At 44.7% G+C, this 25,796-nt stretch overlaps 1 protein-coding gene across 2 annotated transcripts in view; it reads right to left on the bottom strand.

Moving 5' to 3' along the window:
- PDZRN4 (PDZ domain containing ring finger 4) overlaps positions 1-25,796 on the bottom strand; it is a 341,312-nt gene that overhangs the window by 37,257 nt on the left and 278,259 nt on the right. For both annotated transcript variants that reach the window (XM_077265111.1, XM_077265112.1), the window contains one exon: positions 9,282-9,383. In XM_077265111.1, the coding sequence (XP_077121226.1) occupies positions 9,282-9,383 (102 nt within the window). The remainder of the gene's footprint in view (positions 1-9,281; positions 9,384-25,796) is intronic.

Genomic DNA, 25,796 nt, shown 5'->3' with positions numbered 1-25,796 from the left:
TATTGCTAGATGATTTTTACCATGCAATAAACGTCATAAAAACAAAAACCCCAAAAAATGACGGAACTGTATTTTTCTCATTAATTCAACTCATTTGGATTTTTTTTTTATCATTTTCAGTACATTGTATTGTAAAATGAATGGTGCCATTAAAAATTTCAACTAGACCCACAAAAACAAGGTTTTATATGGCTATTATGCCTTAAAAATTAAATACCTATTGCACTTGGAACAAAGTGAGGAAAAAACAAAAGCACAATGACTAAAATTGTCTGGGTTCTTGTGGCAACTCGTGTCACCAATAGTGTTGAGCGATACCGTCCGATACTTGAAAGTATCGGTATCGGATAGTATCGGCCGATACCCGAAAAGTATCGGATATGGCCGATACCGATACCCGATACCAATACAAGTCAATGGGACACCAAGTATCGGAAGGTATCCTGATGGTTCCCAGGGTCTGAAAAAGAGGAAACTCTCCTTCAGGCCCTGGGATCCATATTACTGTGTAAAATAAAGAATTTAAATAAAAAATATTGATATACTCACCTCTCCGGAGGCCCCTGGACATCACCGCTGGTAACCGGCAGCCTTCTATGCTTAAAATGAGCGCGTTTAGGGCCTTCCATGACGTCACGGCTTCTGATTGGTCGCGTGCCGCTCATGTGACCGCCACGCGACCAATCTCAAGCCGCGACGTCATTCTCAGGTCCTAAATTCCTAGAATGAGGAGTTTAGGGCCTGAGAATGACATCACGGCTTGTGATTGGTCGCGTGGCGGTCACATGAGCGGCACGCGACCAATCAGAAGCTGTGACATCATGGAAGGCCCTAAACGTGCTCATTTTAAGCAAAGAAGGCTGCCGGTTACCAGCGGTGATGTCCAGGGGCCTCCGGAGAGGTGAGTATATCAATATTTTTTATTTTAATTCTTTATTTTACACAGTAATATGGATCCGATACCGATTCCCGATACCACAAAAGTATCGGATCTCGGTATCGGAATTCCGATACCGCAAGTATCGGCCGATACCCGATACTTGCGGTATCGGAATGCTCAACACTAGTCACCAACTTAAAGATACAAACTGGTATAGTTTGTGGTGTAAATATAGTAAGTCTGCCAGGCCCCTAGGGTGCTCACCCCCTGCTGCTACTAACCACGTACAGTTTAAAAGAATGGCCAAGGCGGTGTCAAAAGGGTAAAAACTGTAAGCCAACTTTTTAACATGACAATTGTGCCAGAAGACTCTTCATTAGGGTTGAGCGACTTTTACTTTTTTGGGGTCGAGTCGGGTTTTGCGAAACCCGACTTTGTCAAAAGTCGAGTCGAGTGAAATCGGCTGATTATCGCGAAAAGTCGGGGATCGACCGAAACATGAAACCCAATACAAGTCAATGGGGAAGCATAGTCGGCAGTGAGTGGAGGCCAGGAAAACACCTACAGTGCCCATTTTAATGGCAAAAACATCCATTCTTGTTACTGAAGCTTGTCAATATTAATTTACTTTATAATAATAGTTAGGCATTGGACATTGGGGGTCATTTGGCTAAAGTTGTGGGGGGTAGGGCTGGTTAAAGTTTTTAGTGGGCCCAGGAAACGAGGACTACGTAACGGCGGTGGAGCAGGAAGAGGTAAGTATTTCAACGTTGCAAGTACTGTGATCCTGAGCAAGCAGGGGGGGCCCACTCCTTCGCATGGGCACTGGCACAGGGCTCCTCACAGTACGGCGGTGTGTTTGCACGGCGGGGGCGCCTCCCACCGGCAGCGACACTTTTGCGTACTATGAGGGGCCCTGGGAGGTGTAAACATGTCGTATGCTGGACAAACAGCAGCTGCAAATTAAGAGATTGGAACAGTCAGTAACACCAGTCCCAAAGCAAGACCTTTTTACAGGAAAGCTAGGTGTCAGCCGGGAAAGGTGGGGCAAAATAATTTGAAATCCATGAGTGGTTCATTAATGAAGGTTAGATCATCAACATTTTGGTTAGCCAGATGAGTCCTTTTTTCGGTCAGTATTGAACCAGCAGCACTGAATACTCTTTCTGATAGCACACTAACTGCTGGGCAAGCAAGTTCCTGCAATGCATATTTGGCCAATTCAGGCCAGGTGTCTATTTTGGATGCCCAGTAATCAAAGGGGAATGACGGTTGAGGGAGAACATCGGTAATGGAGGAAAAATAGTTAGTAACCATACTGGACAAATGTTGTCTCCTGTCACTTTGAATTGATGCTGCTGTACCTGTCGTGTCTGCGGTCATTGCGAAATCACTCCACAACCTGGTCAGAAATCCCCTCTGTCCTACACCACTTCTGATTTGTGCACCTCTAACACCTCTGCCCTGTTGCCCCCTGCAGCTCGTGTGAGAACCATCACCAGCGCTGTGTGCTGGGAATGCCTGAATCAAACAGTCTACAAGAGTAGCTTGTTTGGTTGCCAATATTTGTTTGAGGTTCTCATGTGGCATGATATTTTGCAATTTGCCTTTATAGCGAGGATCAAGGAGGCAGGCCAACCAGTAATCGTCATCGGTCATCATTTTTATAATGCGTGGGTCCCTTTTGAGGATACGCAAGGCATAATCCACCATGTGGGCCAATGTTCCAGTTGTCAAGTCAGTGCATATGCTGGGTTGAGGAGCACTTTCTGGCAAATCAACGTCACTTGTCTCCCTCAAAAACCCTAAACCCGGCCTTGCACCGCCAGTAGTTTCTATTGCCCCTTGAGAAGCTTCCTCATCCAAAAAATACTCATCCCCATCATCCTCCTCTTCGCCCGCCACCTCATCATGTAGACTTCCCTGAGCAGACAATGGCTGACTGTCATCAAGGCTTCCCTCGTCCTTGGATGCAAACGCCTGCTCCATTATGTGCATCAACCTTTGCATCAGCAGACGCATTAGGGGGATGCTCATGCTTATTACGGCGTTGTCTGCACTAACCAGCCGTGTGCATTCCTCAAAACAAAAAAGGACTTGACACAGGTCTTTGAGCTTCGACCACTGCACAGCTGACAACTCCATGTCCGCCATCCAACTGCCTGCCCGTGTATGTGTATCCTCCCACAAATACATAACAGCACGCCTCTGTTTGCACAGTCTATGAAGCATGTGCAGTGTGGAGTTCCACCTTGTTGCAACGTCGATGATTAGGCGATGCTGGGGAAGGTTCAAAGACCGCTGATGGTTCTGCATATGGCTGGAGTGTACGGGCGAACGGCGGATGTGAGAGCAAAGTCTGCGCACTTTCAGCAGCAGGTCGGGTAACCCCGGATAACTTTTCATGAAGCACTGCACCACCAGGTTTAAGGTGTGAGCCAGGCAAGGAATGTGTTTCGGTTGTGAAAGGGCTATGGCAGCCATAAAATTCCTTCCGTTATCACTCACTACCTTGCCTGCCTCAAGATGTACAGTGCCCAGCCATGACTAAGTTTCTTGCTGCAAGAACTCGGACAGAACTTCCGCGGTGTGTCTGTTGTCGCCCAAACACTTCATTGCCAAAACAGCCTGCTGACGCTTGCCACTAGCTGTTCCATAACTGGACACCTCGTGTGCAACAGTGGCAGCTGCAGATGCAGTGGTCGTGCGACTGCGGTCTGTGGACGAGCTCTCGCTTCTGCTGGAGGATGAAGAGGAGGAGGGGTGACGAACGCCTACAGCCAACTTTTTCCTAGACCGTGGGCTAGGCAGAACTGTCCCAATATTACTGTCCCCTGTGGACCCTGCATCCACCACATTAACCCAGTGTGCCGTGATGGAGACGTAATGCCCCTGGCCATGCCTACTGGTCCATGCATCTTTTGTCAGGTGCACCTTTCTACTCACAGATTGCCTGAGCGCATGGACAATGCGGTCTTTTACATGCTGGTGGAGGGCTGGGATTGCTTTTCTCGAAAAAAAGTGTTGACTTGGTAGCTCGTAGCGTGGTACAGCGTAGTCCATCAAGGCTTTGAAAGCTTCGCTTTCAACTAACCGGTAGGGCATCATCTCTAACGAGATTAGTCTAGCAATGTGGGTGTTCAAACCCTGTGTACGCGGATGAGAGGATGAGTACTTCCTTTTCCTAACGAGAGTCTCATGTAGGGTGAGCTGGACTGGAGAGCTGCATAGGGTGGAACTAGCGGGGGTGCCGGTGGACATGGGTGACTGAGAGAGGGTTGGTGATGGTATTCTTGCTGTTGCCCTACATACAGTTTTTCCTACCACGAACCTGGTGATTCCCTGACTGCTTTTGCCTTGCGACGAAACCGCCACATTACCTGCAGGTAGTGTGGTAAACGATGGGCTTACAGTGAGGGAAGGGATGTCGCGTTGCTGACTAGCTTCATTGTGAGAGGGTGCTACAACGTTAAGGGACATTTGGTAGTTTGTCCAGGCTTGCAAGTGCATGGTGGTTAAATCTCTACGCATGCAACTTGTATTTAGATTTTTAACATTCTGACCTCTGCTGAAGGTCCTTGAGCATTTCTTACAGATGACTTTGCACTGATCATTGGGATCTTGGTTAAAAAAATTCCAGACTGCACTCTTTCTACTATCGGATACCTTTTCAGGCATTGCACACTGAGCTACTTTAACCGGATGGCCACGCTGTCCTACAACTGGTTTTGGTTTTGCCACACGTTTTTGGCCAGATACGGGCCTGCCAGATGGAACCTGTTGTGATGTTGATGCCTGCTGCGGCTCCTCCTCCTCCGCTTCAGAGCTACTGCCGCCTGCACCCTGTTCCCCCAATGGCTGCCAATCGGGGTCAACAACTGGGTCATCTATGACCTCCTCTTCTATGTCCTGTGCACCTTCCTCTGGGTCACCGTGTAAGTCGGTGCTATAGCGTTCGTGACGGGGCTCCATAGTCTCATCGGGGTCAGATTCTGGATCAGTACACTGTGAGGGCAATGTTCTGATCTGAGTCAAAGGAACAGCATAATAATCTGGCTGTGGCTGTGCATCTGTGCACTCCATGTCCGATTCATCTTGTAATGGGCATGGCCTGTTAACAATTTCCCTTTCTAACCCAGGGACGGTATGTGTAAAGAGCTCCATGGAGTAACCTGTTGTGTCGCCTGACGCATCCTTCACTGTTGTTCTGGGTGAAGGACACAAGGAAGCGACTTGTTCCTGACCGGGAGCATCCACTGACGACGCACTGCTCTGACATTTGTCACTTTCCGAGGAGGAGGCGAAAGAGCTAGAGGCAGAGTCAGCAATGAAAGCCAATACTTGTTCCTCCTGCTCCGGCTTCAAAAGCGGTTTTCCTACTCCCAGAAAAGGGAGCCTTCGAGGCCTTGTGTAGCCAGACGATGACGCTGGCTCAACAACTCGAGACTTAGGGGCTATATTGCTTTTCCCACGACCACCTGATGCTCCACGACCACCACCACTACCATCATTACCAGCTGGCAATGAATGCCCACGGCCACGACCTCTTCCACCAGACTTCCTCATTCTTGGAAAAATGTAACCAAACTAACAACCGTTACGTGGTCCTGTAAAACCAGGTAGAAGGTGTACGTGAACTTGTGAATTTAAATCTCCCTTTTTTATGTGTGGGAGAATGCAGGAAAAAATCAGGCCCACTGTATTACATTACACTGTTTGATTGGCAGAAAGAGGCTGGCAGATATGACACTAACAGGACTGACGCAGATGCACACACTGGCAATAGAAATGTCCCTCTTTATGTGTGGGAGAATGCAGGGAAAAATCTGGCCCACTGTATTACACAACACAGTTTGATTGGCAGAAAGAGGCTGGCAGATATGGCACTAACAGGGTTGACGCAGATGCACACACTGGCAATAGAAATGTCCCTCTTTATGTGTGGGAGAATGCAGGGAAAAATCAGGCCCACTGTATTACACTACACAGTTTGATTGGCAGAAAGAGGCTGGCAGATATGACACTAACAGGACTGATGCAGATGCACACACTGGCAATAGAAATGTCCCTCCTTATGTGTGGGAGAATGCAGGAAAAAATCAGGCCCACTGTATTACACTACACAGTTTGATTGGCAGAAAGAGGCTGGCAGATATGACACTAACAGGACTGACACAGATGCACACACTGGCAATAGAAATGTCCCTCTTTCTGTGTGAGAGAATGCAGGGAAAATCAGGCCCACTGTATTACACTACACTGTTTGATTGGCAGAAAGAGGCTGGCAGATATGGCACTAACAGGACTGACGCAGATGCACACACTGGCAATAGAAATGTCCCTCTTTATGTGTGGGAGAATGCAGGGAAAAATCAGGCCCACTGTTTTACACTACTCTGTTTGATTGGCAGAAAGAGGCTGGCAGATATGACACTAACAGGACTGACGCAGATGCACACACTGGCATTAGAATTGTCCCTCTTTTTTTATATGGGAGACAAGGGATTTAATCAGGCCCATTATATCACAGTAAAGTTCCTGTGGCACAAAATGACTGACAGATACCACAGACAGAACTGGCACAGATGCACAGATTTGGCAAGATTATTCTCCTTTTATTTTAATTTTTTTTTTGGATATGGGAGACAAGTGATTTAATCAGGCCCACTGTTATACAGTAGGTTTTCTGTAGCAGAAAAACAAAGACAGATGTCACAGACAGGACTGGCACTGATGCAGATTTGCCAATTTTAATCTGCCCCTTTTTTTTTTTCAGGGAGGCTAGTGAATAAATCTGGGCCACTGTATTAGAGTATATTTTCTGTGGCAGAAAGTGGCTGGAAGAAATATAACAAAAAAAAAAAAAAAAAAGGGACTGTGTTGTGAATTCTGCTTTTGGGTTCCCTCCGGTGGTAGTAGGTGGTAATGCAGTTGTCCCTGGGTTGCAGTCCTGGTCAGGTGTGTCTGCTGATTGCAGTTCTGACTGGGGTATTTAGGTGTACAGGATTCATTAGTCCTTGCCAGTTATCAATTGTTGTTGGGAGGTGTAGGACCTCTGTCTGGTTCCTCCTGCCTTTCTGCCAAATCAGCAAAGATAAGTGTCTGTTTTTTTTTCCTGTGGCACACATTCTGTGTGCTTCACAATTCAGTGCTATTCTTTGTGTTTTCTTTTCCAGCTTAGATTGTGTCAGTATTTTCTCAGTCTTGCTGGATTCTCTGGAGTGGCAGATATACATTCCATGTCTTTAGTTAGATTGTGGAACTTTTTGTATTATCTGTTGTGGATATTTTTGGAAGGGTTTTAATACTGACCGCCTAGTAATCTGCCTATCCTTTCCTATTTAGCTAGAGTGGCCTCTTTTGCTAAATCCTGTTTTCTACCTGCGTGTGTCTATTCTTCTCCTACTCACAGTCATTATTCGTGGGGGGCTGCCTATCCTTTGGGGGTTTGCTCTGAGGCAAGATAGCATTCCTATTTCCATCTATAGGGGTATTTAGTCCTCCGGCTGTGTCGAGGTGTCTAGGGTTTGTTAGGCACACCCCACGGCTACTTCTAGTTGCGGTGTTAGTTCAGGATTTGCGGTCAGTACAGGTTCCACCGACTCCAGAGAAAGTTTTCATGCGGCTCCAAGGTCACCAGATCTTAACAGGACTGTTCTACAATTACTATCTCCCTAGAGTAATCTCAGAAAAGTATGGCAGGCAGCAATAAAAAGGACTGCTGCACACAAAAGTCAAAAGTGTGGACAAACAAAGAAGATAGCTGTGCAGAAAGGAAGGAGCAATAGGATTTGTGCTTTGAAAAAAGCAGTTGGTTTGTACAGCGGCGTACACACAGCAGCGCAGCTATCAGGGAGCCTTATAACCTACAGAGCTGTTGCACAGAAATCTAGCCTCCACTGTCCCTGCAAAGAAAAGGTGGTGTTGGACAGTGGAAATCGCTACAGCACAAGCGGTTTTGGGGTTAATTTACCCTGCCTAATGCTATCCCTGCTTCTGACGAAGCGGCAGCATCCTCTCCCTATGCTCAGATCAGCAGCAGTAAGATGGCGGTCGGCGGGAACTCCCCTTTATAGCCCCTGTGACGCCGCAGAAAGCAAGCCAATCACTGCCATGCCCTTCTCTAAGATGGTGGGGACCAGGACCTATGTCATCACGCTGCCCACACTCTGCGTGCACCTTCATTGACTGAGAAATGGCGCTTTAAGTGTCATAGGAAACGCGACTTTGGCGCGAAGATCATGTACCGCATGGTCGATCCCACGCTGGGATCGGATCGCGTTTCATGAAACCCGACTTTGCCAAAAGTCGGCGACTTTTGAAAATGACCGATCCGTTTCGCTCAACCCTACTCTTCATAACTGTAAAGATCAAGAATATACCTGTTTTTTATCATACATAATAGATGTACAATTTTTATATTTGTTATATACCGCAGAGGTAGACGTGGAATCAATATAAAGTTTGGATTGTACTGTAATGTTGTGACAAACATCTTCTAAACATCTCATACTTTAAGCCATAATGATGACTTAATGTTGAGTGGATACTGAGGTCTGAATCTTTAATAAATTTGTATGCACTTGGGTTTTTTATACTCTTTAACTACTGGGGGAAAAAGTGCCAAAACTTCCCAGATCTTTCAGTATTTCTGATGTGACATTTTCATTTTACAATACAGTGTATTTTCAGTATTCTTTATAATAAATATTAGATTAATATTTTTATTTGGCACAAAAGCTTTTTTTTTGTATAATGGATTTCCAAATTAAATCAGTACATTATTTGAACAAGGCTCAGACAAAAAAGGTCAATGCACAGTAAGAAATCATTTAGAGATTATCCATGTTGCGTTACGGTATTTACTTTCTACTAACCGGTAAATCTGGTCTTGCAACCAAAAGAACAATTTTCTTTTGTACATAATAGATGTACAATTTTTATATTTGTTATATACCGCAGAGGTAGACGTGGAATCAATATAAAGTTTGGATTGTACTGTAATGTTGTGACAAACATCTTCTAAACATCTCATACTTTAAGCCATAATGATGACTTAATGTTGAGTGGATACTGAGGTCTGAATCTTTAATAAATTTGTATGCACTTGGGTTTTTTATACTCTTTAACTACTGGGGGAAAAAGTGCCAAAACTTCCCAGATCTTTCAGTATTTCTGATGTGACATTTTCATTTTACAATACAGTGTATTTTCAGTATTCTTTATAATAAATATTAGATTAATATTTTTATTTGGCACAAAAGCTTTTTTTTTGTATAATGGATTTCCAAATTAAATCAGTACATTATTTGAACAAGGCTCAGACAAAAAAGGTCAATGCACAGTAAGAAATCATTTAGAGATTATCCATGTTGCGTTACGGTATTTACTTTCTACTAACCGGTAAATCTGGTCTTGCAACCAAAAGAACAATTTTCCTGCATTCATCATTGGAAAGTAGAGCCACTGCTTCTTCTCTGTTCTGAATATCTTGACCATTAATCTGGGGAAATGAATGAAACCTGTAAATTAATTTCCATTTTTACAAAGCAGCATAAAATAATAGCCCATTTCTATCTATTTGTGCCAAGAGTATGGACGGTGCTCATTGTCAAGTCTCAGTAGTAAATGCCTTCACTCAATTATGTGCGTACTATAAGAACAGTATTGATTGGTGAAGGATGGTGAATATCAGAGGAAGCAGTTATGTTCATAAATGTCCGAGCTGCGCCCTGGTAACATACATCTAGCAACACAATTAACCAACCTCTGACAGGTGACGTTCATCTTTCTCCATTCAGAGTAATGGAAGTGTCACTCTGAGATAATAGTACCGGTAGAAGGGAGAATGGCAGCACAACAGCTAAAATCAGTCATACTGGAGACTTGCACAGAGCCAATTAGAGAGCTCCACTATTATCTCTCGCCAGGTAATGCTTAACAGCCAATGTTGATTGCAAATCAGCTTTATCATTCTAAGATCCTTTACAGAACAAAGCGCAACATATACTCCAGTAATTTGTTTCTCAAATGTAACTTTTTGTCTTGCAAAAACATAAAACTAGGTACAGAAATTAAACAAAAATAATTAGTTGACTGCTACATTAGTTTTATCTTTGGTAAAATGTATTAAAGTATGCAAAGCCAATTCTCTCTAATTAAAGTAGTTAATTATTTTTAATAACTATATTTTTATTTTATGAATGGGTTAGAAAGAAGAAATTTACAACTCTATAATTTTTACAGCAATGGCGCCATTTGTTTTAGTAGAACACCAGCATCATAATTTAAGACAGCACATGAGATCTACTTAACAGAGAAAGAAGTCCAATTATAATAATGAAAGTCCCAGGAGTTATGCTTCAAAAATATATGCTTCTTATGGAAAAAAAAATCTCCTACATGTATAGTTTTTCATAATTATAGCCAATTTTATGTAAGGACCATTCATTTTCAAGGCTCTGCTGTCAATGTTGTGTTCTGCTTATCTGCAGATTTAAGTACCATTTACTTTCATTGCTATTCTGTTGAGTCTTAAGAGATGAAAAAACCCTTTTGAAATCAAGCAATGAAACTAAAAATACATGGCTGATATACTCAAGAGGGGTTTTATACCTCAAATTTCAGTCAAATTTAAAATAAAAAAAAAAACTCTGCTAAGAACAAGCATTCTGTGCCTGATGCAGCTGGTTAAATTACTGTTGTGGATATTCTTCTGAATACACCTCTACTCCTGGTTACATTGCTGATCTTTAAATTTATGCTTTATTCTGGTGTCTAAAGTAATTTTTTTAAAATATTTTTTCATTCTCTGAGATTTAGATATTTGAACCTTTGGTGCCCTAGTTTCTAACTATAAATAGGCATATAATTTTGCTTTATTGATTTAGCTATTTGTGCTCTCTTCAACATTGAAACTGCAACACCAAGAAGTAATTTTTGTGAAATTAAAGAAATCGCAGGGTAAACACACATACATAAAGATAAAACAAAAATAAAGGGCGCTGCACAACAAATATATTAAATAGACCTGCTGCAGCAAATATTAAGACCTAACTACCAAATAGGCCAATATCAGGCAAAAAAGCCAAAATAAATCTTCTATATGTGAAAATACTTGCGCTGCAGGTACAGTAAGAATTCCCCTTAGAGTTACAAATAATAACAATAATGATCCAGGATGGCGCAGAAAGAATTTTGTACCGGAGAGTACCTAATAGTATTCCTTTAGTAGTCCGTATTCACCCTCTAGCCGATCACGTGAGGCATCACGTGTTTGTGACGTCATGCGAGGTCCTGCAGCTTCACTGCACCTCGCCGGCAAGCTGCTATTGGAAGCGCGCATCACTGGTCAGTGAGCGGGTAACTATTCACAACAGAATAGAGGTGCCTGTCACCGGCCGGGACAGGTTTACACCTCATTATCTACATCTTGGAAGGTTTGCGGATCTATTCAAGCAAAGTCTGGAGATATCAACATGGCAATCTGAAGACGTCAAGGACCTTCGACAAGGCTTTATGGAAATTTGTAACCACCACACTAGAGCAAGGTAAAAGTGTGTGAAAGGAATACTATTAGGTACTCTCCAGTACAAAATTCTTTCTGCGCCATCCTGGATCATTATTGTTATTATTTGTAACTCTAAGGGGAATTCTTAATGTACCTGCAGCCCAAGTATTTTCACATATAGAAGACACATACATAAAGGCATATTATTTATTGCTCCATCTGTTAACAATCATGAGTCTAATAACATTATTAGCTGTTGCAACTCCGGCCCTCTTTATGATCATGTGACCACATTTGGGAACCGCCTGCTCATATACCATCTTCTGTGTGGAGTGGAGGTCACTTTCTCAATGTAACTCAGAATGAAGCTAAAAGTTGCATTGGAAATGCGGAAGATGGTGATGGGTAAGTATGTTATTATACTTGCTAAACAGAAAGTCATGGTTGTTAACAGACAAAGCAATGAGAAAAGGCTGGCATGATCCTTTAATGATAAGGAAATAAATGGAAAGAAAATTTTCAAAATATTTCAATTTATACAGTAGCTTGAATTAACACCATGCACAGAAATTCATACGCTTACACATCTTTGCGTATTACCAATGGGGTTGTTAATGGTTGTCTGAGGAACTTTCTGACATGTTGAATGCACTTGTGTACACTAGATCTGCCACTGGCACCTCTCTCCAGACATGTGGATTGTTGGTTGCAGTCATGTTAAAAAACAGTTCCTCCAACACTGTGGAGAAATTGCCAAACCACTGGTTACACCATCAAATTAATGTGACTCCTTGTTGGTGTTGTTACAGGAACAGTAATGAAGACTAGGGGTGTTTGACTATTGTACATTATGCAACACCACACCATAGTCTTGGGAATAAGGAGAGTGTGATATTCCCTTGTGAAGGCCTAGTCAAGGCATTGCCCACGTGGTCTCCAGACTAATTTCTAACAATCAATGCATCCAAGACACAAGCGGGACTATGTTTATGTCTATGTTTATGAGGAAATACCTTCATTCCAGCCAACATTGCTTTATTACACTCTCTGGTCTCCAACTTTAGCAAACTCCATGAAGCAGTCTTCACCAGGGTACTTCACACTGGTACTACTCCTGGGATTATGGTATGAGGATGCATAATATATGATAGCAGGAAATCTCTAGTTTTCATTCAAGGTGTACTAACAGCTCGGTGTTACATTAATTTGGTTGTGTAGCCAGTGGTATAGTAATTTTCTTCAAAGTGTCCCATAAGCTGTTTTCAACATGGCAATGTCAGGCCAATTGTTGTCCATGTTACTGTGAGCTGTCTATGTGGCTTAAACATGCTACCTTGGCTTGCAGCATCTTGTCACCTATCGAGTACATCTGGGACATCATTGGCTGGTAATTGCAAAGGGAACTGCATGGCCTAGTGTAGTCATCATGACAGAAAATTCCTCAGGGAACCATTAATGACCGCATTGATAGCATGCCACAGTCAGGTAAGCACGTGTATTTCTGCATATGGTGCTTAATCTTTATGTTGAATAAATTGAGTTGTTTTAAAAAAATAAAAATTTACAATGTTTGCATATCATTAACATTATCTAGCCTGTGATGTACATAATTCTGATTATTAATTATTTGATGACTCAATTTCAATTTTGATGAGTGTATTAAAATATTGTCAAATTTGTAATTCTACATCTAATATATAATTGCCTAGAATACTACTTCCTGCAATTTGTGCCAACTTCCGTGGCTTTGTCTGGAGCTATTGTCCGGAGCTATTGTCCGGAGCTATTGTCCGGAGCTATTGTCCGGAGCTAATGTCCGGAGCTAATGTCCGGAGATAAGTGACGTCACCAGTGTCCTACACCCAGGCAGAGCAGAGTGGCCCCAGGCAGAGCACAGGGGCCCCAGGCAGAACATGGGGCCCCAGGCAGAGCACAGGGGCCCCAGGCAGAGCACAGGGGCCCCAGGCAGAGCACAGGGGCCCCAGGCAGCATATGGGGCCCCAGGCAGAGCACAGGGGCCCCAGGCAGCATATGGGGCCCCAGGCAGAGCACAGTGGCCCCAGGCAGAGCACACACCAAATCGGAGGCCGAGGGGCCCCGCCAACCAAATCGGAGGCTGAGGAGCCCCGCCCACCAAATCGAAGGCCGAGCGGCCCTGCCCACCAAAGCGGAGGCCGAGGGGCCCGGCCCCGCCCACCAAAGCGGAGGCCGAGGGGCCCCGACCACCAAATCGGAGGCCGAGGGTCCCCGCCCACCAAATCGGAGGCCGAGGGTCCACACCATCCAAATCGGAGGCCGAGGGGCCCCGCCCACCAAATCAGAGGCCGACGGGCCCCACCCACCAAAGCGGAGGCCGAGGGTCCCCGCCCACCAAATCGGAGGCCGAGGGTCCCCGCCCACCAAATCGGAGGCCGAGGGTCCCCGCCCACCAAATCGGAGGACGAGGGGCCCCACCAACCAAATCGGAGGCCGAGGAGCCCCGCCCACCAAATCGAAGGTCGAGGGGCCCCGCCCACAAAAGCGGAGGCCGAGGGTCCCCGCACACCAAATCGGAGGCAGAGGGACCCCGCCCACCAAATCGGAGGCCGAGGGTCCCCGACCACAAAATCGGAGGCCGAGGGGCCCCACCAACCAAATCGGAGGCCGAGGGTCCCCGCCCACCAAATCGGAGGCCGAGGGGCCCCACCAACCAAATCGGAGGCCGAGGGGCCCCGCCCACCAAATCGAAGGCCGAGGGTCCCCGCCCACCAAATCGGAGGCCGAGGGGCCCCGCCCACCAAATCGGAGGCCGAGGGTCCCCGCCCACCGAATCGGAGGCCGAGAGTCCCCGCCCACCGAATCGGAGGATAAGGGGCCCCGCCAACCAAATCGGAGGCTGAGGGGCCCCGCCAACCAAATCGAAGGCCGAGCGGCCCCGCCCACCAAAGCGGAGGCCGAAGGGCCCGGCCCCGCCCACCAAAGCGGAGGCCGAGGGGCCCCGACCACCACATCGGAGGCCGAGGGGCCCCGCCCACCAAATCGGAGGCCGAGGGGCCCCGCCCACTAAATCGGAGGCCGAGGGTCCCCGCCCACCAAATCGGAGGCCGAGGGTCCCCGCCCACCAAATCGGAGGCCGAGGGTCCCCGCCCACCAAATCGGAGGCCGAGGGTCCCCGCCCACCAAATCGGAGGCCGAGGGTCCCCGCCCACCAAATCGGAGGCCGAGGGTCCCCGCCCACCAAATCGGAGGCCAGGGGTCCCCGCCCACCAAATCGGAGGCCGAGGGGCCCCGCCCACCACATCGGAGGCCGATGGGCCCCGCCCACCAAATCAGAGGCCGATGGGCCCCGCCCACCAAATCGGAGGCCAGGGGTCCCCGCCCACCAAATCGGAGGCCGAGGGGCCCCGCCCACCAAATCGAAGGCCGAGCGGCCCCGCCCACCAAAGCGGAGGCCGAGCGGCCCCGCCCACCAAAGCGGAGGCCGAGGGGCCCCGCCCACCAAATCGGAGGCCGAGGGGCCCCGCCCACCAAATCGGAGGCCGAGGGGCCCCGCCCACCAAATCGGAGGCCGAGGGTCCCCGCCCACCAAATCGGAGGCCGAGGGTCCCCGCCCACCAAATCGGAGGCCGAGGGTCCCCGCCCACCAAATCGGAGGTCGAGGGTCCCCGCCCACCAAATCGGAGGCCGAGGGTCCCCGCCCACCAAATCGGAGGCTGGTCCCCGCCCACCAAATCGGAGGCCGAGGGTCCCCACCCACCAAATCGGAGGACGAGGGGCCCCACCAACCAAATCGGAGGCCGAGGAGCCCCGCCCACCAAAAGTAAGTGCGGCCCCAAAAGTAAGTGCGCCCCCGGGTGCAAAAGTAAGTGTGCCCCCGGGTGCAAAAGTAAGTGCGCCCCCGGGTGCAAAAGTAAGTGCGCCCCCGGGTGCAAAAGTAAGTGCGCCTCCGGGTGCAAAAGTAAGTGCGCCTCCGGGTGCAAAAGTAAGTGCGCCCCCGGGTGCAAAAGTAAGCGCGCCCCCGGCCCCGGGTGCAAAAGTAAGCGCGCCCCCCAGTCCCGTGTGTGAAAAGTGCTGCTGTAAAGCTGGTAGCGCTGTTCAAGCACCATGTATTTCCTTCAGGAAATGCCCATCTAATATATAATTGCCTAGAATACTACTTCCTGCAATTTGTGCCAACTTCCGTGGCTTTGTCCGGAGCTAATGTCCGGAGATAATGTCCGGAGATAATGTCCGGAGCTAATGTCCGGAGCTAATGTCCGGAGATAAGTGACGTCACCAGTGTCCTACACCCAGGCAGAGCACAGGGGCCCCAGGCAGCATATGGGGCCCCAGGCAGAGCACAGTGGACCCAGGCAGAGCACAGGGGCCCCAGGCAGCATATGGGGCCCCAGGCAGAGCACAGTGGTCCCTGGCAGAGCACAGGGGCCCCAGGCAGCCTATGGGGCCCCAGGCAGAGCACAGTGGCCCCAGGCAGAGCACAGGGGCCCCAGGCAGCATATGGTGCCCCAGGCAGAGCACAGGGGCCCCAGGCAACATATGGGGCCCCAGGCAAAGCACAGTGGCCCCAGGCAGAGCACAGGGGCCCCAGGCAGAACATGGGGCCCCAGGCAGAGCACAGGAGCCCCAGGCAGAGCACAGGGGCCCCAGGCAGCATATGGGGCCCCAGGCAGAGCACAGGGGCCTGAGGCAGAGCACAGGGGCCCCAGGCAGCATATGGGGCCCCAGGCAGAGCACAGGGGCCCCAGGCAGCATATGGGGCCCCAGGCAGAGCACAGTGGCCCCAGGCAGAGCACAGGGGCCCCAGGAAGAACATGGGGCCCCAGGCAGAGCACAGGGGCCCCAGGCAGAGCACAGGGGCCCCAGGCAGAGCACAGGGGCCCCAGGCAGCATATGGGGCCCCAGGCAGAGCACAGGGGCCCCAGGCAGCATATGGGGCCCCAGGCAGAGCACAGTGGCCCCAGGCAGCATATGGGGCCCCAGGCAGAGCACAGTGGCCCCAGGCAGCATATGGGGCCCCAGGCAGAGCACAGTGGTCCCAGGCAGAGCACAGGGGCCCCAGGCAGCTTATGGGGCCCCAGGCAGAGCACAGTGGCCCCAGGCAGAACATGGGGCCCCAGGCAGAGCACAGTGGCCCCAGGCAGAGCACAGGGCCCCAGGCAGAACATGGGGCCCCAGGCAGAGCACAGGGGCCCCAGGCAGAGCACAGGGGCCCCAGGCAGCATATGGGGCCCCAGGCAGAGCACAGGGGCCCCAGGCAGCATATGGGGCCCCAGGCAGAGCACAGTGGCCCCAGGCAGAGCACAGGGGCCCCAGGCAGCATATGGGGCCCCAGGCAGAGCACAGTGGTCCCAGGCAGAGCACAGGGGCCCCAGGCAGCCTATGGGGCCCCAGGCAGAGCACAGTGGCCCCAGGCAGAACATGGGGCCCCAGGCAGAGCACAGGGGCCCCAGGCAGCATATGGGGCCACAGGCAGAGCACAGTGGTCCCAGGTAGAGCACAGAGGCCCCAGGCAGCCTATGGGGCCCCAGGCAGAGCACAGGGGCCCCAGGCAGCATATGGGGCCCCAGGCAGAGCACAGGGGCCCCAGGCAGCATATGGGGCCCCAGGCAGAGCACAGTGGCCCCAGGCAGAGCACAGGGGCCCCAGGCAGAACATGGGGCCCCAGGCAGAGCACAGGGGCCCCAGGCAGAGCACAGGGGCCCCAGGCAGCATATGGGGCCCCAGGCAGAGCACAGGGGCCCCAGGCAGTATATGGGGCCCCAGGCAGAGCACAGCGATATTTTGGACCACTGTGCGGTGTTTCAGACCCCCTGTGTGATGTCTGGGGCCCTGTTCTTAAGTATATTAAAGATTAAAGTAACGTATATTAAAGTATATTATAGATCAAATTTGACACGTTTATGAGCACCATTGAGTGATATACTCAAGAATGACATAATTTTTCAACATTTTATGGTTTCAAACTGTAAACACTCAGAGTTTTTTTTACTTCAACCAGAAAACCTTAACGGTTCATAAAAAACTGGACTGTTCAGGATATGATAAAAGTCATAGTATTCTGAATCTTTAACTTATAAAGATACCTTTACATGGGGTGATTATTGGTTCCAGAGAGGCTTTCGGCCGATAATCGTACACATGGCTGGTAACAGGACAATACAATATAAACGTTCAAAGGTAAACACTGATAACATTAAAATCTAATATATAATTGCCTAGAATACTACTTCCGGCAATTTGTGCCAACTTCTGTGGCTTTGTCCGGAGATAATGTCCGGAGATAAGTGACGTCACCAGCGTCCTACACCCGCTCAGGGTGGACAAAGATATATGCCTTCGTGGTGCGCGGCACTTTTCTGATTGGTTGCCGCCTGCCGCGAGCGACCAATCAGAAATGTGCCGTACTGTCAAGAATTGTCAAGAGCTTGTGAGTGCAGCCATTTTTTGTTCTTTCTTACTATTATTTATTAATTGTATTATTCTTACATTTGAATAAATAAAGTATATATGGATTCTAGACTCCCGATTCTTTAGAATCGGGCTGCCATCTAGTAATATATAATTCTACATAATTCTATATATAATAAACTGTAGATCCATTCTCCTACAATAGATCTTTTCGACCTCCTTTGAGTATTTAGATACGAACCTTTGAGCTCAAACTATATGTAATTTGAGTAGGTTATTAGATATTATAATAATTGGATTGGAGAAAAAAAATTGTAACTGACTTGGGTGGGTTGATGTGCCCATAACAATAGCCAATTTATGATATTGCAAGGTGATTGGCACTTATTGAAAGTCTTTTTCATCCTTCCATTCAGCTGATGAATGAGCATTTTGTTTGTCCATCAGCTTATCTGCTGGATGTTTACATAGGCACGTGACTAGGTAGAACTTTTCCCAGGAATATCTGCCCAATTATCTGCCTATTTTGTGTAAAAAATAATGACAGCTACAGTAACTACGCTGCCAGTCATACCACCATCAAATAATTGCAACAGTCATAGTAACTATAAGTATTTTAATTGAAATTAGTTATTTTCAATGAAATAGCTACCATAGTTAATATAAAATTGCAACAAAGCAAAGTTAAAAAGAATCAGTTTTACTGGTTCAACTCACTGTACAACCCCTGGCAAAAATTATGCAATCACCAGCCTTGGAGGATGTTCATTCAGTTGTTTAATTTTGTAGAAAAAAAGCAGATCACAGACATGGCACAAAACTTAAGTCATTTCAAATGGCAACTTCCTGGTTTTAAGAAACAGTAAAAGAAATCAAGAACAAAAAATGTGGTAGTCAGTAATGGTTACTTTTTGTAACCAAGCATAGGGAAAATATTATGGAATCACTCAATTCTGAGGAAAAAAATATGGAATCATGAAAAAAAAAAAAACACTCCAAAACAACACTAGTATTTTGTTGCTCCACCTCTGGCTTTTATAACAGCTTGCAGTCTCTGAGGCATGGACTTAATGAGTGTCAAACAGTACTCTTCATCAATCTGGCTCCAACTTTCTCTGATTGCTATTGCCAGATCAGCTTTGCAGGTTGGAGCCTTGTCATGGACCATTTTCTTTAACTTCCACCAAAGATTTTCAATTGGATTGAGATCCGGACTATTTGCAGGCCATGACATTGACCTTATGTGTCTTTTTTCAAGGATTGTTTTCACAGTTTTTGCTCTATGGCAGGATGCATTATCATTGTGAAAAATGATTTCATCATCCCCAAACATCCTTTCAGTTAATGGGATATGAAAAGTGTCCAAAATATCAACATAAACTTGTGCATTTATTGAAGATGTAATGACAGCCATCTCCCCGCTGCCTTTACCTGACATGCAGCCCCATATCATCAATGACTATGGAAATCTGCATGTTCTCTTCAGGCAGTCATCTTTATAAATCTCATTGGAACGGCACCAAACAAAAGTTCCAGCATCTTCACCTTACCCAATGCAGATTCGCGATTCATCACTGAATATGACTTTCATCCAGTTATCCACAGTCCACGATTGCTTTTCCTTAGCCCATTGTAACCTTGTTTTTTTCTGTTTAGGTGTTAATGATGGCTTTCATTTAGCTTTTCTGTATGTAAATCCCATTTCCTTTAGGCAGTTTCTTACAGTTCAGTCACAGACGTTGACTCCAGTTTCCACCCATTCATTCTTCAGTTGTTTTGTTGTGCATTTCCTGTTTTGGAGACATATTGCTTTTAGTTTCCGGTTGTGATGCTTTGATGTCTTCTTTGGTCTACCAGTATGATTGTTAAAGGCAATTTTCCCATGTTGTTTTTATTTGGTCTAGATTTTAGACACAGCTGACTGTGAACAACCAACATCTTTTGCAACATTGCTTGATGATTTACCCTCTTTTAAGAGTTTGATAATCCTCTCCTTTGTTTCAATTGACATCTCTCGTGTTGGAGCCATGATTCATATATACAAGAACAGCTCCAGGTAGAGTTCAGGGGTAAGGTATCCATCTCATTGGTGATGATTGGGCCACTGCATCACCAATGAGATGGACACCTTACCCCTGAACTCTACCTGGAGCTGTTCTCTGGGACTCTCCTCCTATACTCTTATTTTCCCATTAATTCCTCTTACATAAGTGAGGTTTTGAGAAAGACCGTGCCTGGTCGAAACGTTAACCTTGTTGTCCGCAATTACCCTCCTTTTTCTTTAAAAATTATTTCTTGGTGCCTGTGCACATGAATAAAAGCAACTAAATTTTCTACATAAACGCAAAGACTTGAGTGCGGCTGTTTTTTTGTATATTTGACTTTGGATGTCCAGCCAGCACCTCCCTTCCTGAATTTTACAGTGTGCACATCATATTTCCCTCTGGACACGGGAGACATGATTCATGTCAGTCCACTTGGTGGAACAGCTCTCCAAGGTGTGATCACTCCTTTTTAGATGCAGACTAACGAGCAGATCTAATTTGATGCAGGTGTTAGTTTTGGGATTGAAAATTTACAGGGTGATTCCATAATTTATTCCCTCATAATTGAGTGACTCCATAATTTTTACCCTATGCTTGGTTACAAATAGTAACCATTACTGACTACCACATTTTTTGTTCTTGATTTCTTTTAGTGTTTCTTAAAGCCAGAAAGTTGCCATTTGAAATTACTTTAGTTTTGTGCCATGTCTGTGATCTGCTTTTTTTCTACAAAATTAAACAACTGAATGAACATCCTCCAAGGCCGGTGATTCCATAATTTTTGTCAGGAGTTGTAAAGCAGTGTGGCTGCCATATTGTTTTAGTAAGAATATGTTCCTTTATGGATTACTGTTGGTTAGGGCTAAGGCAGAAAGTATTGGTATATTAGTCAGGGTTTTAGGTTGGTAAATGCAATATGCTTATATTTTAATACAGCCTTGTTACTCTAAAACATAAAAGAAATGTTTGTGTATTTGGCGCACTCAATATTGATGATGTTTGGAAACATTTAATCACATTTACTGTCATTAAAATAAAGCTTGGCTATAAGACATGCTGAAATACTTTGATTATTTCAAATAATCTAATTTTTATAAATGTTTTAGTAATCACGCCAAAAAATTAATAATTTTAACATATGATTTTATTGCAAGATTTTTGTACATTGCAGGTAAGTACAAGACTCAAGAAAAATAAATAAGTCCTCTAGTGGAAGAATAGAGAAGACAGAAAAAGCTAAAAGAAAAAGCAAGGTTATTTGACATCTGGTAAATGAATGTGATATGTGATCTTTGTGCAGTTAGAGACTGCCGAAATGAGTAATGATAGCACCCCTGCTCCTATCACCCCGATCACAGCCTTGTCTGTGTGCATACATGTTTCAAGAGATTCTATCCTTCCACTGTAGACTAGATTTTCATTTTCTAAGCCATACAGGCAGATGGATAAATACATCTGAGCAATAAATTTAATGTGTAAATTGGAAGATCAAACCTTGAACAAACAGGTATCTCATAGGTCCCATTACCTTCTGAAGATCACTGATTCTTGTAGATCACAGCATAAGTGATTGATTACATCTTTTTTATTTTGACAATGTTTTTTGTGATTGTCCAGAAACTTTCATACAGATAAATAAATAGTTTTACACAATAAAAATTGTTTTTATATAATTTATTATACAATATTTTAAAATTAATTATATTATGGAAGAATTTCAGTTAAATATTAGAGAAGGAGACAAAATTAATATATTCCTATTTTCCTTGCCATATATCATAAGAGTATAATTCAGAGTTATAGCTTTAAGGTGTAAAGAGTTTTGTTATATGGGGTAAACAGCCATCACACACAAACCCAAAGGCATTGACATTCTTAAAACCAATGATATATAAGATTAAACCAGTCTCATGAATGACGCATCACACAAACTGGCTCACATTTTCCATTGGGACTAAGGAGTTTCAAGTTATTCCTCTGCCATAATTTGTGCAGTTAGACTTTTTACTATAACAAGTATGTAACTGGGAATAATTACAATATCCTAACATATTAATGCAGGTATATTAAAGAATAAATATTACCTTTAACTCATTCATCATCAAGCCTGTTTTTACCTTGCTGACTATGCCAATTTTTTAAATTATGACCAGCAACAATTTATGTGGTAATAACTCTGTAATGCTTAAACATATTCTAGTGATACTGAAACAGTTTGTTTGTGATATGTTGTAATTCATATAACCTTTGGTTGATATGATATGTGTTTATTTATGAAAAAAAAAAATTAGAAAATGAAAATTTAGCAATTTTTATGCCATTAAACCAGATAATTATAATTATAAATCAACTTGATTTTTTTTTCTTAGAAAGTTTAATAAGGTTAAAACATTTTCAGCAATTTCTCATTTTTCCATCAAAGTTTACAAAACCAAATTTTGAAGGGACCACATAACATTTTAGGTGATTTTGAGGAGCCCATACCCAAAAGTGACACTATTATAAAATTGCGTCCCTCAAAGTCCTCAAAATCACGTTCAATAAGTTTATTCACCATTCTTCGCAGGAATTACAGCAATGTGAAAGGAAAAAATGAAATTTAACTTTTTCCCACAAAAATATTCCTTTAGCCCCTAATTTAGAATTTAAAAAGGGTAACAGAAGAAAATAGATGGTACAATTTGTTGGATAGTTTTTTCATGAGTACACCAATACCCCATATGTGGTGGAAAACTACTGTTTGGGCAGATAGCAGGGCTCCAAGGGAAGGCATTGCCCCACAAAGGACACATTTTTTGAAAGCTACAAACCTAAAGAAACTTATCTTGAGGTGTGGTGAGCACCTTGAACCCACAGGTTCTTCACAGAATGTTATAATGTTAAGCTGTGAAAATGAAAAAATATGTTTTTCCCCCCAATTTTTTTCAGAGCCAAATGTTTTATTTTTACAAGGCTTACAAGAAAAATTTGACCATACAATTTGTTGTGCAATTTCTCCTGAGTAAATCGATACTCCATATGTAGTGGAAAACTACTGTTAAGGCACATGGCAGGGTTTGAAAGGGAAGGAGCACCATTTGACTTTTGAAATGAAAAATTGGTGGGAATTTATAGTGGATGCCATGTCGCATTTGCAGACCCCTGTGCCTAAATAGTGGAAAATCTCTATCATTGACCCCATTTTGAAAACTACACCTTTCATGTAACTTATCTTGAGGTGTTGAGAGCATTCTGAATGCACTGATACTTCACAAATTTTTATAATGTTGAGCTGTGGGAAAATAAAAAAATATATTGTTTTTACTGCAAAAATGTTGCTTTAGCCCCCAATTTTTTCTTTTTACAAGGGTAACAGAAAAAATGGAAACCAAAATTTATTGTGTGTTTTCTCCTGAGTTTGCCAACATTCGACATGTGTAGAAAAACTGCTGTTTGGGCACATGGCAGGGCTTGGAAGGGAAGGAACACAAATTGAATCCTGGAGTGAAATTTTGGTAGGAATAGATTGCAGATACCATGTTAGATTGAAGAGATCCTGACATTCCAAAACAACAGAAGTCCCCACAAATGATCAAATTTGTGAAATTTGAGGAATTTATCTAGAGCTGTAATAATAACTTTTAACACTCAGGAGATACACAGAATTGTATAACATAGGTATGAGTCAATCTAAAATTACAATTTTTTTCCACTAATATATTGCTTTGTCCCCAAGATATTAATTTTCACAAGGGATAATAGGAGAAAATGAACTATACAATTTGTTACACAATTTCTCCTGAGTACGCCAATACCCAAACGTGGTAAGAAACTGCTCTTGAGGCACAGTGTAAAGCTCAGAAGGGAAGGAGCACCATATTGGAGTTCAGATTTTGCTGGAATGGTTTGAGAGTCTAAAGTCACATTGGCAGAGCCCCTAAGGTGCCATAGAAGCAGTGTCCCCATTTTGCAAACTGCGAGTCTGAATTAATTCATCTACGGGTGCAGTGAGCATGTTGACATCACATAAGCCTCACAGAAATTTAAAATCAGTGGGTGGTGAAGAAAGAATAATTACATTTTTACCACCATTGTGGGGTGAAGAAAGCCTGAAGTTTTTAATTTTAATAAAAGATAATAGGACAAAATGGACCTCACAGTTATTGCTCAATTTCTACCGTGTGTGCCAATACCCTACATGTAATTGGGAAGCACATTTCAAGCACAGTGGAAAGCTCAGAAGGGAAGGAGCACAATATTGTACTGCAGATATGGCTGTTACGGTTTGTGGGTGCCATGACCCACTGGAAAAGCCCCTCAGGTGCCAGAAAAGCAAACAGCCTTAAAAGTGACTCAATTTAAAAAAAAACTACACCTCTCAATGAATTAATCTAAGGGTGCAGTGATCACATTGACACCTCAGATGTGTCACAGAATTTTATACCATTGGGCAGTGAAGAAAAAAATAACCACATTTCTACCACAAAAATTTTGTTTTAGGCCCAAATTTTACATTTTCACATGGAAAAATGGGTGAAAAATGGGTGAAAATAGGGCCAAAATTCATCACGCAAATTATTCTGAATGTGGAAATATCCCATATGTAGCTGTACAACACTGCTCAGCCACACAACGAGACTGAGGAGGAAAGCAGCGGTATTTGACTCTTTGAAAACAAATTATCATAGAATAGTTTGCGGACTCCATATGCAGAGCCCATAAATGACAGAAGGGCAGAATCCCACCTCAAGTGACCCCATTTTGGAAATTACACCCCCCTGGAAATGTATCTGTAGGTGTAATGACAATTTTGTCTCCATGGGGGTTTTCCAGAAACAAACAGCAGTGAATGTTGTTGAGTAAAAATTGTAAATACTATATGCCATTATAGTGCTCAAACATTGTAGTGCCCATAATAATAATAATAATAATAATTTTATTTATATAGCGCCAACATATTCCGCAGCGCTTTACAACTTATAGAGGGGACTTGTACAGACAACAGACATTACAGCATAACAGAAATCACAGTTCAAACAGATACCAGGAGGAATGAGGGCCCTGCTGCTCGCAAGCTTACAATCTATGAGGAAAAGGGGAGACACAAGAGGTGGATGCCCATGAATTGTAGTGCACATACATTGTGCCCAACTCATGCTTCTGGAGATATTGACCCTAAATGTGGATCACTGTGGGGCTCAGAAGGGAGGGGGCATTTGGATTTAGCAGCACAGAATTTGCAGAATTTTTGGGGGGCGAAGAGTCGTAGTGCTAATTCTAAGCCTTTGTACCAGTAACTTGGAAGATCTGAGTGGGGACTTGCTTTTTTGTGGAATGAGTTGAAACACTGAGCACTTACATTGAGGTTCCCATCTAATTCTCTGAATGAAAGTATTTAAGATTAAGCCCCTGAGGGATCCATTTACTATAATGAGGCAATAGAGTAACTCTGGACTCTGTCTGTCCTTCTGTTCAGAGGTGCACAAAACTGTGACCAACCGTGCTTTTATCCACGCTTAAAAAGACGGACACCGCCGGATCATAGTCCAGACAGAGATCACAGTGCCTCCATCTGCTTCATTACAGGGAATCTTCTGCCAGAGGCTCCATCTGAATCTTGTATTTCAGAGATTTACACAGAAACCACAGTGTAAGGATTCAGCACAGAGCACAGGATACATGTGAGTCGAGCCTTACTGCGATCCTTAGGAGGCTGAATGAATAAATCAACAGCAGGTCAAGAATTTGTTCTATTTATTTTTTACACCATTCATCTCGCGGTATAAGTGATTTTTTCTTTATTCTTCAGGTCGGTGCACTGACAGCGATACCAGATTTTCATCGGTTTTTAGGGTTGCCCACTATCACACACTATATTTTGCAAAAACAAGGTTGCGTATTGCCATATTTTGAGATCTAGAATTTTATTTTATCATTTCTGCCAATAGGATTATGTGAAGGCTTGCTTTTTGAGGGAAATGTTGACTTTTTTATT

The sequence above is a fragment of the Ranitomeya variabilis genome, chromosome 5 (genome assembly GCF_051348905.1).
Source record: "Ranitomeya variabilis isolate aRanVar5 chromosome 5, aRanVar5.hap1, whole genome shotgun sequence".
Taxonomy (NCBI): Eukaryota; Metazoa; Chordata; class Amphibia; order Anura; family Dendrobatidae; genus Ranitomeya; species Ranitomeya variabilis.
The sequence above is the reverse complement of the archived record's forward strand: the minus strand, read 5'-3'. Positions and strand labels throughout refer to the sequence as shown.